Source organism: Pithys albifrons, chromosome 1, assembly GCF_047495875.1.
Source record: "Pithys albifrons albifrons isolate INPA30051 chromosome 1, PitAlb_v1, whole genome shotgun sequence".
NCBI classification, from domain to species: domain Eukaryota; kingdom Metazoa; phylum Chordata; class Aves; order Passeriformes; family Thamnophilidae; genus Pithys; species Pithys albifrons.
This window is the reverse complement of record NC_092458.1, coordinates 120,893,912-120,908,627: the sequence shown is the minus strand read 5'-3', so window position 1 is coordinate 120,908,627 and position 14,716 is coordinate 120,893,912. Positions and strand designations below refer to the sequence as shown.

Below are 14,716 nucleotides of genomic sequence, written 5' to 3'. Positions count from 1 at the left end.
CAGAAAGGTTGGCTGTGACTGATATTTGGGGATAAAACCAAACAAAACCACACCAAAGTGTAGTCTTAGCACTGCACTCTTTTAAAGGTATTCAAAGCCTTTTATCTCAGTTGACTGAGTCTGTCATTGGTATCAAAGGCAAATATTTGTCTTCTTTAGTCATCTGACCTCAGGAGTTTTTGTTTTACATTGCCTGTGTAGTTAGTGGGTTGGGATAATTTCCTCTAGAGGAAAAAAAAAATCATTGTGGGATATTCAGATACTACAGTGACAAAACCTCTAAACATCTAAGAAATTTGGAACCTGTTAGGAAAAAAATAGATTATTGGGGATTTTGGTGGTTTTAAGGAGGCATCAAACTAAAAAATGTCAATATTTTATGATTCTTTCATATCAGACAGCTGCCACAAAGAGTATGTGTTGTGCTTGGGAGTCCTGGTAATGTGATCATTCTGGTTCTCATCATTCCTTTACAAATTTCCAGCAGAACAAGTGTCCTAGAAAGGGCTAGAGGGAAGTGGGTGGTGGTGCACTGATGTGTTCTACCAAAACATCAGGGACAAAGACAAGGAGGAAAGAATCACAGAATGGTTTGGGTTGCAAGAGACCTTAAAGATCAACCAGTTCCAACCCCCTGCCATGGATAGGGCGTTGCCCAGGTTGCTCCAAGCCCCATCCAACCTGGCCTTGAACACTTCCAGGGATGGGGCAGCCACAGCTTCTCTGGGTAACCTGTGCCAGGGCCTGCCCACCCTCACAGGGAAGAATTTCTTCCTAATACTTACTCTAACTCTATCCTCTTGCAGTTTGAAACTCCTTGTGCTGTCACTCCATGCCCTTGTCCAAAGTCCCTCTCCAGCTCTCTTGAAGCCCCTTTAGGCACTGGAAGGGGCTCTTAAGGTCTCCCTGGAGCCTTCTCCAGGCTGAACCACAGCTCTCTCAGCCTCCTCCAGTGCAGAGGTGTTCCAGGTCTTTGAGCATCTTTGTGGCCTCCTCTGGACCAACTCCAATGTGTCCTTGTGTTGGGGAATCCAGAGCTGGATGCAGCACTGCAGGTGGGGTCTCAGAGCAGCAGAGCTGGGGATCAGCATCCCCTCCTGTGACCTGCTGGCCACACTTCTGGGCTGCAGCCCAGGACACGTTGGGCTTTCTGGTCTGCCAGTGCACATTGCCGGGTCATGCTGAGCTTCTCAGGGCTGTGGTTGATCTTTTCCCCACCCATAGTTTGTGAAGTGTTTAGATAAGAGGCAAAGGCCCTGCCTTCTGAACTTTGTAACTTGGACAGAAAGGAAACAGGTGCTTTGTCCTTTATTCTCTCTTTCTCACTCCAGGAGTGTTTCTTTGTAATGTTCATAATTTGAACATACCTGCTTTAGTATTAGTGTGCTAGTGTTACAGCTTCAGGTACAGAAGCACCTGATACTTGGTGTGCCATCAGGGAAAGAATTAATCCATTCTTTCTGTATTTTGGATTTGTGTTTTGACATGCAGATGGGGAGTGGGTTAATTCAGACACACATGGCTTAAAAGCTGAGATAGCTGCTCTGAAGACTTTGGATTAGTTTTTCTGTTTTTTTTCGCTAAATCAAATATTAAAATAAAACAAACAAAACATTTATTAGTTTTATAATAGTAGTACAAAATATGGATAAATATGAAACATAAATTTATTAAATTGAATTAGAGTGTTATTTATAAATAATTGTATTAGACAAATTTAATATACTAAAACAGAGGATGTGCACTTCTAATTGTATTTTAAGTGATAAAGGATGACACTTCAATGTTACTCCCATCTCTGTTGGGTATTTAAGTCTTATTTAAATCCATTCATTGTAAAAGAATAAAACCCTTCTCTAGCACGGTGCTTAATTTCAGTTTTGATGGGATTTCAGAATTACTTTTCCTTCCCATATATGCACATCCTTCCTTCACCTTTTGAGTTTTATCTGACCATCATTTACAGTCTGGCTGGGGTCAGCTTTCCCCCATTCCTGACTCCCATTCCCAGCCATAGGAGGGTTCAGTAGTTGAGATGAGACCCATCCACTGAAATGAATTTGCTGTGATAGAGTTGAGTTGTCCTTTGGGTTTTTTTCCTTCTTTTTCCAGGACCCCCTAACTAAAACAACCTGCCCCCCAGCTCCCAAGAAAACATGACAAAACCCCTACAACTAAATCTTTGAAGCAATTCTTAGACTTCTATGCAGACGGTTTTTTTTGTTTACTCTAAGTTTGAATTCTGGGGTTACTTGTGTTTTTGGAGGGTTATATTCATAATTCATAGAATTCAGTCAGATACAAGTCCTTGCTACTTACTAGTCTTGATGTAGGTCCTGTGTCAGTGCCGTGGTAGTGCTGCCTGCTGATAACTTCATTTTTAGTGTTCTTGACTTGAGCAGCTCAAACGTGCTGATTGCAGCAGATAGAGGGTCTAGTTGAGCAGAGCCTGAAGTGTCACAGCCCTTTGAGTGTTGATAATAATGTGGCAGCAGCGTTTGGTCTGTGTTCAAGAGACAGACTGTGTTTTGCATTGAAGGTCTTTTCTCCCTTTTATCATCCTAGAGGACAGTTGTTCCTTGATCATAAAACACATTCCTATGTGTATTTTATATGCCTGCAAAACCAATGCAGGAGGAAAATTTGTCTGGTTTTAAAATGAATGTACCGTTCTTAAGCTGATAGTGTGATGTGGCTGTCTGGAATAGCAGGGTGCTTAAAAACCATCCTTTAGTAGTTGCTTTGCATTCTGGTGTAGTCTGTTTATTTAAGATGCTGAAATCTGGAGTTTTTTCTGTGGCATACATTGATTTTTTAGGTGCAATACAGAAACAATGCTTTGTTATGCTCGAGAGATAAAATACATTGGTTGTTCTTTCCATTGGGCTTGAAGCTTCACGGGCTCTCATTTTGGTGTGGTCATCAAGCTGTTGCTAAATCACTAAGCCATGTTTCACTTTCTATGGGCAGTAATGAGTTGCAAATCAATAGACTGTTCTCTATGGCCTCGCCCACAGAGGTGTAACTTGGTGTAAACAGCATTAACAATATGACTTAACACTTGTTTTGGTATCCATTTTAGGCATTTGTTTGTAGTCTTTAATAGCATTTGGTGTGGTACACTTAATTCAGACAGAATGGAGGTGAAGAGTCAAGAATAAAGTGCTTTCTGGAGACCTAAGGCTAAAGCACTTAGAGTGGTGGGGTTTTTATTTTTGTTTTGTTTATTTGCTGCTCAACGAAATTGTATTGTTGAATAATAGCTGATATGGCCAGACATCAGAAGAGCTGGTTTTGCTTGTTCTGGCATTTAATCAGACTTGTAAAATTTATTTTTTTAAATTTATTTTGTGGTGGTAGAATTATGCAAATTCTGTCAATCCCAATAATATATATGAGTAAATTTGGAAAAGGTGAGTGGACTAGAAAAGGATTTCCAAGATGAACTGAAGCACATTAAGTACTGTGGAGGTCATGCCTGGCTGTGTGCCGGGAGGTGGGATTGTGTGGTGGGAGGGAGAAGAAAGGATGTCAGGTACTTCTCCAGCTGTAGCTTCCAGTTCCACAGGAAGATGAGAGGATGATCTTCCTGTTCTGGTGGGCTGTACAATGACAGATGATTGTGAAAAGGAAATAGGTGGAAAACTACCAGGAAATAGCAGAATTGCCTATATGGTTGTTAAAATCTTAATTGGAAAATGTAACTCTTCAGCTCAGGGGATAAAGGATTTTTCAAGAATTAAATTGCAGTCTGGTAGAGGAGGAAGTAGCTGGCCAGAGATGAGGCAATAAGGAGGAAGTACAGGGAAGGGCAATGTGCAGATGAGAGATTTAGTAAACAGTGCCATTAAACATCCTCATTCTACCAGATTCAGAGAGGACATGTGACACATCAGATTTTATAACTGAGATCAAATGCAGTGGCAAATATATTTTGGACCTTTCACCCTTCTCATTTGGGTGTGTGTCTTTGCCAGACATCAAAGGCCATGTCTTCAGTGTAAGTGTCATAACGACTCCTTGGTTGTTCTGCCTTGGCTGGTGTGGTGGACTGGTCAGTTTGGACTGAGACATTCCTGACAATTGCCCAGTTTGGCATCTCTTTGCTAAGGATAGTTATAGCCATCAGAAGTTGGAAAGACTTAAGCCTCTCTTTCTTTTCACATCCTCCCTGTACCCAAAGGAAAACCAAAGTTGTTTAGTGTTCGTGATAATCTATTTTTTTCATATGGTAGACACTGCATGGTGGTGTGTTGAGTGTAGTTTGATGTGATTTAAGCCTAACCACAGATCTGTGTGTAAGTGCAGGGCCAGACCTCAGACTTCTGATGGCCTCAACAACAGCGTGGTGGTCAGGGAGAATTTCTGTATTAACAGCAGCCCCAGAATAATGAGAGAGGAATCAAACCCAGTAAAGCACAGAACATGTGCTAAAGCCAATTTTCTTGGGGTAGGCTCAGTTATAAAAGGGCTGTGAGCTGCTGTATAACCAGTCCCCTGGTATGGGAAGGTTAAATTCCTGAAGATTTTTAATTATACTTTTTTTTTAGCCAATTACTCTGGCTAAGGAGCTGCTTGTTTAGTTTTTGGAGCTGGACCAGCTGTATATATGAATGATACCCTCTTTGGTATATGGATTATGTAGCTTTGTGGAAAACCATAATAGGAGGTTTATAACAGTGTATGTATCATGTGCCTACTTGAAGTGTTGTATTAGGTCATGAGAGCATGTGATTTTAAAAAACCTAGTTCAGTGCTAGACTGCACTTTCCACATAGCAGACAAAATGACATGTTTTATTAAAACAGCAAACCATTAGTGATATAACATACTCATATATATTCTATAATTTGCACATGCTAATAGATTAATGCCTTTCACTTTCAGGTGCTGGAGATCAGAATTTATTTACTTCCTTGTATCCTACACTTTCTCAGCAGCTTCCTAGAGAACCCATGGAATGGAGGAGGTAAACTTATATTTTCTTCTGTGATACTGTTTCAGTGTGTGTTTTTGTTCTTGAGTAAATGTGTATTTGTTGTGTTCTGAAAAGCTCTTACCATAAATTGAGTTGAATAGATCAGCTGACTTGAAGAAATTGGAAAAATTAGATAATCAAAGTAAACGTTGTACACTTCAGGATAACCATTTCAACCCTTCAACTTCACCTGAAGAAAAATTATAGTAATGCTGTTTTTCTCTTCTTGATTTTGTGGTTTGTGTGTTTATCTTGGTGTGCTTTGATGTAGTTTGGCAGCTGTGTTCTGGAAGTGACATGCTTTCTTCTTAATGAGAATATAGGTAGAACTTAACTGGAATTAGATGTACTTTCCTTCAGAAAGTGTGGTATGGCACTGTTTTGTGACTGGAAAAAATATTTAGAGAATTTTCTTGTTTGGTATTTTTGCACTTTTAGAGGTTCCCAGAGATGCAGAAAATCTCTTAATGAAAGCTGAAGAGTTTCTAGCTCCTCTTTTTCAGAAAGGAGCATCTCTCTCTTCAAGTGATACTAAATTTATTTAACTTTATACAAGCTGCAATAAGCACAGTTTGTGAGTTTGCAGTACCGGAGTATTTCAGTGTGTTCCCCTTTCCCCAAAATACATGTTCATTTTTGTATTCTGCTGTGTGTGTCTCATCCACTAATTTCAGTTTTCAAACTCTGTAGGTCTTATGGGCGTGCTCCAAAGATGATTCATCTGGAATCTAACTTTGTTCAGTTTAAAGAGGAGCTGCTACCCAAAGAGGGGAATAAGGCCCTTTTGACTTTTCCCTTTCTTCATATTTATTGGACAGAATGTTGTGTAAGTATCAGGAAAACATGGTGAAAAATGGGGTACTCGGATATAAAAGTGAAATTATTCAAATAAGCATGAAAATCAAATGACAATAACAGCACAAGCAGAAAGTCAAAACAATTGTCTGCATTGCATAAGCCTACACACCTAATATTATTGGAAACAAAACTTAGTCAGCTTGAGTAGTTTTTGCCATAAGCACTATTTCTTTGTAATGTTATTTGACACTAAGAGGACAGGCATTTAAATAACCTGTTTTCAGTATTTTGTCACAAAAACCCCCAGGATCTCACAGTGTTGGTGCAGTACCACAGTGCACTTATTTCATAATGCAGAAATGTGGCCAGAGTAGTTCAGTTATGGTCTGTTCATGCACTGCCATCTAAAGATACGTGTTTTTTCTTTAGTTCCATCTTCTGTATATGTGAGGTACCCGTCAGCAGTCTAAACTGGACAAGACTTGGAATGTCTTAATCCTGTTTATCTACAGTTCACTGCTCTTTGGTTTGCCTTGCCATGAATTAAGAATCCAGTTGAAGGACACAGATGACATCTTGATCAAAAATCAAAAAGTATCCAGAACAGCCTTAAGAATTATCTGAATTGATGTGTATGGAATCAACCCAGAAGCCAAAGAAATGCCAAATGATGCTTCTGTGTTTTTGTTTTTTGATTATTTTTATACACTTTCAAACAGGTGAAGATTTGAGCGGTGCAGAAGGTGCAAATATCAAACTTCTGTTACTATGTGAGAAAAAACCAGTTTGTAATTTCAAACATATTTTTGTTGTTGAGTACAAGAATGTGTAAAATAAGAGTTTGAATTATGTTTAGAAATCTTAATTTCAGTAATCTAAGGAATGATGACGTACCAAATACTGAGCTATATTTACTGCTGACCAAAGTACTAGAAATAAATTCAAAGAAGAAAGCTTTATTATGCTTTACTTCATTTGTTTTCTTACGCTAAGTGAACTCACTGTCACTAATTCTACTTCTGTTTGCCTTGTGGAACAAAACCTGCCTTTTGAAATTGTTGAGAACATCTGTTTGATTTGATGATTCACCACTTCTCATCCCAGGACACGGAAGTGTACAAAACTACAGTCAAGGATGACATCACCAAGTGGCAGAATGTTCTCAAAGCTCACAGCTCCGTAGACTGGCTGATTGTGGTAGTTGAGAGTGATGCCAAGAAAAAGAACAAAACAAATATCCTTCCCCGAACCTCTATAGTAGATAAAATAAGAAATGACTTCTGTAACAAACAAAGTGACAGGTGAGCATTCTTTTACTTACAAGCATTTTAATCTTTTGACTAATCTGCTGCTTTAAAAAGCCTGAGTCCCTGTGTAACAGATTCCTTGCTCATCTAAAGATTTTTCTTGTTGTCCAACATTCAGACTGATGGTACTGTAAGATCTGTGCTTTGAGGGAGACTGGCACAAAGAATAAAGGGAGAAGTTTATTTTCAGTTCTTCCTGGATTCGTGGTGGCTTTGAAATGTTTCAAAAAGATTTCAAGTGTCTCCTCCTGGCTAAGAGAGGTTTAAGGGGAACAATGTGAGGATAATCAGTTTTTAGACCTTCAGTGTTTTTTGTTTGCTTAAGTGCTTGCAAAAATGTTACGAGTGTTACAGGCAGTGGGAGTGAGGTGAGTTGGGAATATGAAGCAAATAGGACTTGGTTTTGACATTGTGGTTCCTGCTGCTCACTTAATCACCTTACCACTCTGAGCTAATTGATTTAAGGTCAGTTTCTTCAGGTGTTTTTATTCTAAGGAAATTGACAATGAATATATGAAACTCTGCTTTCATTAAAGCCAAAAAAATAGACAAATCTTACTTTGAAACCAACTTCACTGTCTTCCTTATTCTGAAACATTCCACTGAATCTCTTACAAATGACCTATTTTTGATTTTAACCTTGAGAATTGACTTTAAACAGGGGGTTTTCCCACTAAGAATGAGTGACAAGGAACCCATTGGAAGTTGAAAAGATGGAAGCACTCTTTGTACTTTGGTGTAGCTGACAGTGACTGGCAGGTCAGCACATTATGACACAGTGGCAGCACTTTCTTTGTGCCTAAGCAGTGTTTGGTATATTATAGGCTTATTTGGGCAAATAGTTTGAACAACTTTGAATCAGCTTGCTTTTGGCTTCTAACTGATTCATTGGCTTGGTTTAATCATTCTGCTCTAGAATTCTCTAACCAGAATTCTAATCTAGAATTCTTTTACTTGGATGAGAGATTTTCCTGCTTTCAGACATGCTGTTAGTTTTTTGAATGTTACTAAATTTTGATAGAAAAACTGAGGAAGGAAAATGCTCTAAAAAAGGATGATTTATATTTGAATTAATGGGATCTGTTTATTTCCTGAGTAAAGCGGTGGAAGTTTTAGCACATAGGATGTGTCAAAACAAATTGAGATATTGCAGGAATATGTTATAGATGATTATTTTAAGTGACTTAGGAAAGGCTGGCTGTATGTGATCTAATGGATCTTTGATTTGTATTTTGCCTAATCCTTACCAGGAGTAACTATAATTACTATTCTGCTGATTTGTATTGCTAAGTAGGCTTTTTTTCCATGGCAGCTACAGCATTTCTTACATTACTTATGTTTAAGTAATTGGAATAATCTATCCATTATCTACTTCAAAAAAACCAAAACTTTAGAATACTCATTTTGTGGAAAACATGTCTTCTCATGAACGATATCACAGACTTAAATATACGTGGAAAAGTTTTTAAAAAACTCCCAAACCTCAGCCAAAAAAACCCCAACCCCAAACTGTAACTTAACCACCTCTAAACAATCAAACATGACCCTCAAACTTCTTTTTTTCCTCTGATTAATGTGGAATGAAAAACTAAATTTTGTTCACTGAGAATTTGTCAGGTATATGCAGTATTCAACTGTGCATGTATATGTGAATTGTAGGTTTTCCTCCTTAAAAATAATGTTTATTAGTCTCTTTACAGATGTGTGGTACTTTCTGATCTGGCATTTACATGTGAATTTTCCTCCTCAAAAATAATTTTTATTAATCTTTTTACAGATGTGTGGTACTTTCTGACCCTTTGAAAGACTCTTCCCGTTCTCAGGAATCTTGGAATGCCTTCCTGACCAAACTCAGGACGTTGCTTCTCATGTCTTTTACCAAAAACTTAGGCAAGTTTGAAGATGACATGAGAACTTTGAGAGAGAAAAGGACTGAGCCAGGGTGGAGCTTCTGCGAGTATTTCATGGTCCAGGTAAGAGTCTCTTGTTTTTGAAGAAAGTACCTGAGTCCTAGTTTTAATAATGATGCTTTTTTTGGTATATTGGTACTTCTAATATTCTAATCATTCTTTGAGGGCTGGCCCAGGAAATATGAAGACTGGTTGAAAAGCATTTTTACATCCTGTTTGCAGCAGGTTTGTGTTATGTTGTAGTAGAGTTAATACAGTAATACAATTTCCTGCTGTTGCAGAATCTTTTCAAGCTTGTCAAAGTTTTATGAACCTTAACTGAAGCAAACAAATTATATTTAGGAAGTGTTTTAGTAGTTGCTCTTGAATTTTGGGGAATGTCCCATGACTGTGCCTGTGCAAAGACATTCAAACTCACAGTTGGTAATTAATATGTATATTGGTATGTTTTCTTTGTTCAGGTTATTATCAGTATGTAGGGAGATGATGTTTAGAAAAGTGTCTATTTTGAAGTAATTCAGATAGAGAGTGCCTTGGATTCAATTTTTAAAAAAAATTCTAAATATGTCTTTGTTTTAGATGGCTTAGAGAAAAGTAAGAAACTCCTGTTCATTAAAATTAAAGGTCTTGATTCCTTTGGAATTTTCTGGTCCCTGTACAGTACTGTTCTCCACTCCACCTCATCTTCATGTCTCCTTTGACTGCATGTGCTACCTCTTGACTAGGACATATCTAATTCTCAGACTTTTGCTACTTATCAATATGGGTCTTCTCTATGTACAAAGAAAGCTTTATTAATGCATTGAAACTGGTGCCTTCACAGTGTAAACAGAGAGGAAAAATTAGTACTATTATGGGAAATGAGTCTTCAGCAATCATTTATTTATTTGTTTGTTTTTATTATTTGAACTTTTATAGATGTATGAGCAATATCTTGTAGTGAATCAGGATCTGGATATACATCAGAATTTACTGGCATAGCTGTATGACTTAATCTCCTTTGTGAGTCTCCCTGTGTTAGGAGGAATTGGTGCATCTGCTTCAGTGGCACATTCTCCTATATGTATGAATACTGAAAGGGGAAGAATGTTGGAAAAAGTAGTTTCTAGAGCTCTGGATGGGGTCAGGCTGTAATTCTAGTATGAGTAATATCAGTAACATGTTCCTTGTGTTCCTTGTGTGTCAAAAGGAAGAACTGGCCTTTGTCTTTGAGATGCTGCAGCAATTTGAGGATGCCTTAGTGCAGTATGATGAACTGGATGCCTTGTTTTCCCAGTATGTTGTCAACTTTGGGGCTGGTGGTAAGTGTCTTAAAATATTCAATAAATGTTAAGTGTATCAATGTCTTCACTCTGCTGAGCAGCTCTGAGTACTGAGTGCGTGCATGGAAGTTTCAGTGAGGATGCACTGGGCAGTTGGTGCTCTTGTTTTATGCTGTGTGCAAACTCAAGTGTCCCTCATTATAGTCTGAAGTTTTGTGTCTCATCTCTGAGGCTTAGACGCAATTTTTAATGAAAACCTGTGTTTTGCTCTTATGGTATGATTGTTGCAACCAGAGCCTGAACTCTGTAATTACCCAGGTATTGATCTGTCTGAGATGCAGCTGCTGTTTTCACAGCTCACTGCTAGGTTTTTCAGTGAAGAGCTTCCTGCAGAAATGCGTTCAGTGCTGCCTCAAATTACACAAGATGTTTAGTAATAACTACAAAACTGAAGAGAAGTAAGTGCTTAATCTGCACTACAGAAGATTTAACTTTCTCTTCAAGAAAAATTACTGTGCAAGAAGTATCAAATAACTTTAAACTGTTTTAATGAGCTAAAGCACATGTTGTTATATAACAGCTTTAATAGGGTATGTGTTATGAATCTGGTAAAAATGCAGTGCAGGAGTAATTGCAGTGAAATATATTTGGGCTGACTGAACCCGATGCGATACCTGGAAGTGGGAGCACATCTATCCATGATGGCTGAGTAAAAAATACTTAAGTAGATAAAGCTTGTTTGTTTTTACCTTCAAGTAGGCTTAATTGCTAAGAAATAAATTACAAACTGATTGTCACTATTTATTAATGACAAATATGCAATTAAGACAAAATGCCTGTGGGGTTTGAATGTTCTGAAACTGAGTTATCCTATCTAGCTTTTGAAGTTCTGCTGGTTTTTTTGTTTTGTTTTTGAAGTTATTAAGTCATTTATCCATATGATAAACTTGAGAAGGACTAAGCCAGCTCACAGATTCTGGAGAGAGGATGAAGAGCCTTTGATAGTAGCAGTGGTTGATTCTTGGATATTGCCTTTATTTACTCAGATGGTGCAAACTGGCTGACGTTCTTTTGCCAGCCAGTGCGGAGCTGGAATGGTTTAATTCTGCGCAAACCCATAGACATGGAGAAGAGAGAGCTCATCCAGAATCAAGAAGCTACTCTGCTGGACCTGCGTAGCTACCTGTTTTCCCGTCAGTGTACGTTGTTAATCTTCCTGCAGAGGCCATGGGAAGTTTCCCAGCGAGCACTGGAGCTTCTTCACAACTGCGTGCAGGAACTCAAGCTGTTGGAAGTGAGTCAGTGTGATGTATTTCATTATCTGAATGATTTTATCCAATGATGATCTAACAAGATGTTTGAAGTTTAGCTGTCGGTGACCAGAGTGCAATAAACTGGCTGTGACTTGTCAAAGTGATGCTGTAATAATTGGGCTGCAGTTGATTGTTTCATCATGAGGATGTCTTTGGCAAGAAATCTGGAGACATCACATCTGAAAACCAAACCTGTATTTAGTGAAAGTATTTTAGTCTTCTCCTGGGAAGTTGACTTCTTAAGCAGGTAGTTAATTTGTCTGCTGCTTTCACAGATTTATTGTCAAAGTGTTGAACTTCAGTCCCCATTATTTAAATCCATAGCAGTGTTGTATTGAAGGAAATGAGGCTGAGTGGTTAATATGTGTTATGCAGGCTAGCAAAAAAGGAAATTCTGATCTACAAACAGGATTTACAGTGAGGCTTCTTACTGCCTTGCAGCCTTTTGTGATTCTTACTGTGCGATTCCTTTTGGTGCCCAGTAATGCTCTTCAGTACTTTGTCTGTGTCTCTGGCAGCTAATCCAGTGACAGAAGCCAAAGAAACAAGGGACAGCACTCAAAGCTTTGTCCTATCTCTTGCCTCCATACTTTACTTCTCTTTCCCCCGCACTTGAATTTCTGCTGGTGTTTTTAAATCCTCTTAAAGATTCTTTATTAGGGTGGTTGTACACTTATCATCCTCCTTGTGTGACCACAGGTGTCTATGAATTGAAGTAGATTTTTAAGAACAGTGTAGTTTGCATGAGATTATTTGTGGATGTCACCTTGTGACTCATCCACATCCTTCTTCTCATGGGTTTCCTTTTAGTTTTACCTATGCCATTATAACAGTAGCTGCTGACTTTTGCCTGTCTGACATTGTGGTAGTAAGTTCCATCTGTTCACCTGCATTTAAAAACTGAAAATCTACTTCAGATGCATTGCTGACACCATCATGTATTCTAAAACTAATGTGTGATCCCCCCAGATATTATGTTCTGTGTGTATATTTGATGGATGTTCTTTTCTTTCCAAAATAAGTACATGCAGCCTTCTAAATCTTGGATGGTACTTCCTACAGTTCACGCTTTTGCTGTACCCCAAGTCTGTCCTGTGCCCCAGTGTTTGGGGCTTTTCTCTGCCTTGTCTCTTATCTCTGCTGTTTTGTCTTGCTGTGGTGATCCAAACTGAGTACAAGTGTTGAGGCTGTGAGACAGTGACATTTATTTGTGCATGTAGTTATCCCTGTTGTGATCCTTTTTCTTTATACAGGCAAATCTCTTAACTTGGCTTGACACCACTGAACAGACAGCAGAAATCCAAACTTTGTTCTTAGTGTCTTTTATCTTCCTTAAAATTCTTTCAGAATTCAGATCTTTCAAATGCATTCTGCTTGTACTTTGAACTTTCATATCACATTAATCACCTAGTTTATTAAGTGTTTCAAGACTTTCATAATCTTTCTTAAAGGAATATTTTTGCATTGTGTATGAACAGGATTTTGAGACACCATTATTGGGATTATATTCTAGATCTTTAGTTAAGCTCATTTTTATCTTGATTCTTGAAAATATTCTAGTATCACTCTCCTGTCTTTCACTCTTTCTCTTTTTGTGTGTGTTTCTTTGTTTGTTTTCATCTCTATTCTTTAATTAGTTGTTCATGACAGATGTCTTAGCCTTTGATGAATGAACTTATTGTTGTGAAGGAAACTTAGACTAAATTGTTTTTTCCAGTTTTTTTAGGACTCATTATTATACTCTTAATTTCAGTCTCTGTTAGAACTGATCTCTCCTTAAGAAAGTAGTAGTTGATTTACAAACTTTTTTCCTAACTTTGTTTTCCTTAGGCTTAATGTTTAAACTTTTGGAATTTTTCCAAGTACTAGTCTTCCTTTCCCTCTTTTTCATCTTGATGAATGTATCAAATCTAGTAAATAAAATCACTGTTTAGTTGCTTATCTGTCCTTGTTTCATAAACTAATACATTTGAATTATTCAGGAGGCAATGAAAGTTGGTCTGTGCTTTGTGTATTCTTAAACTTAAGCTCTTCCAAAAGGTTCTGTTCTGTTATAGCAAGAAAATGATTTTGCTGAAGTATTTTCTCATCTGACTAATGCTTATTTCCCAGTTAATTTTATCTGTTTGTCTTCAGGTCTCAGTTCCTCCTGGTGCTTTGGATTGTTGGGTGTTTTTGAGTTGTTTGGAAGTCCTGCAAAGGATAGAAGGCTGCTGTGATAGGGCTCAAATAGATGCAAATGTTTCCCACACAGTTGGCTTATGGAGCTATGCCACTGAGAAGGTGAGTGAACAGTGTGTTGGGGGAGTGGAATTACAGTGCTGAAGTAGAGAATTTGTTTGCATGGAAGAGATTTTGCTCTTTTTATTGTGGAATTTAATACATGATTCTCTATATTGTATTGAGTCTAGTCTAAGGGTGGCATTCAGGTTTGTGTCCACTTTTTCCACTGTCAGATGAGGCTTGGAAATAACAAGGGTGTGTTCTCTTTGTTTGTCTCCGCCTTCCTCACCACTAGTTTGATAATGAAACACCAGTTTGATTAAACTCCATTAAGGAGCTCAGTCCATGTTGACTGAGCGAAAGACCAGTTTCAGTTCCAGCAGGAAAAGCTGCCCAAATTTGGATGCGTTTACCATTATAAATACAGATTACAGCAATCTGTTTACACAGTTCGTTATTTCTTCTTCACAGTTCATTTTGTCTGGTACAGTAGCAATACACCCTTAACTTCACTGAAGGTGTTACCCTTGTCACCTTGTAAAAGGGGCAAATAATTTCCAGTTTTTCAGTTACCACCCATTACCATAAATGTTCTGAAGTGATCTTTTCAGTTTGGTTAAGCTGCTTGCCTAATGACACACATGCCTTTATTCTTTTTCTCTATCAAAGAGTTGATTTCTAAGGTTGCTACTGCTTTCCACTGTTGAAAAACATTTTAGAAAGAAGATAAACTCCAGGAACTACTGAAATAGCATGCAGTGGTCTTTGTGGATGTTTCAGAAGACCAGTGTATGCTCATCCTCTTGCTTCCATAGCCTGTAGAATATTTTCTGTTTATTTTAATCATAGCTTGCTCATATTTCAGTAGACTTAAGAATCCTCTAACTGACCTAGAAGGTCTTATTGCAAAAGGTGATACAATTTG

At 38.0% G+C, this 14,716-nt stretch overlaps 1 protein-coding gene across 1 annotated transcript in view; it reads left to right on the top strand.

The window, feature by feature from the left end:
* Positions 1 to 14,716, top strand: part of TRAPPC10 (trafficking protein particle complex subunit 10) — a 41,159-nt gene that overhangs the window by 4,087 nt on the left and 22,356 nt on the right. The window contains exons 2-8 of the mRNA XM_071566036.1: positions 4,888 to 4,969; positions 5,669 to 5,804; positions 6,881 to 7,077; positions 8,861 to 9,056; positions 10,183 to 10,294; positions 11,302 to 11,549; positions 13,705 to 13,851. Of these exons, the coding sequence (XP_071422137.1) occupies positions 4,888 to 4,969; positions 5,669 to 5,804; positions 6,881 to 7,077; positions 8,861 to 9,056; positions 10,183 to 10,294; positions 11,302 to 11,549; positions 13,705 to 13,851 (1,118 nt within the window). The remainder of the gene's footprint in view (positions 1 to 4,887; positions 4,970 to 5,668; positions 5,805 to 6,880; positions 7,078 to 8,860; positions 9,057 to 10,182; positions 10,295 to 11,301; positions 11,550 to 13,704; positions 13,852 to 14,716) is intronic.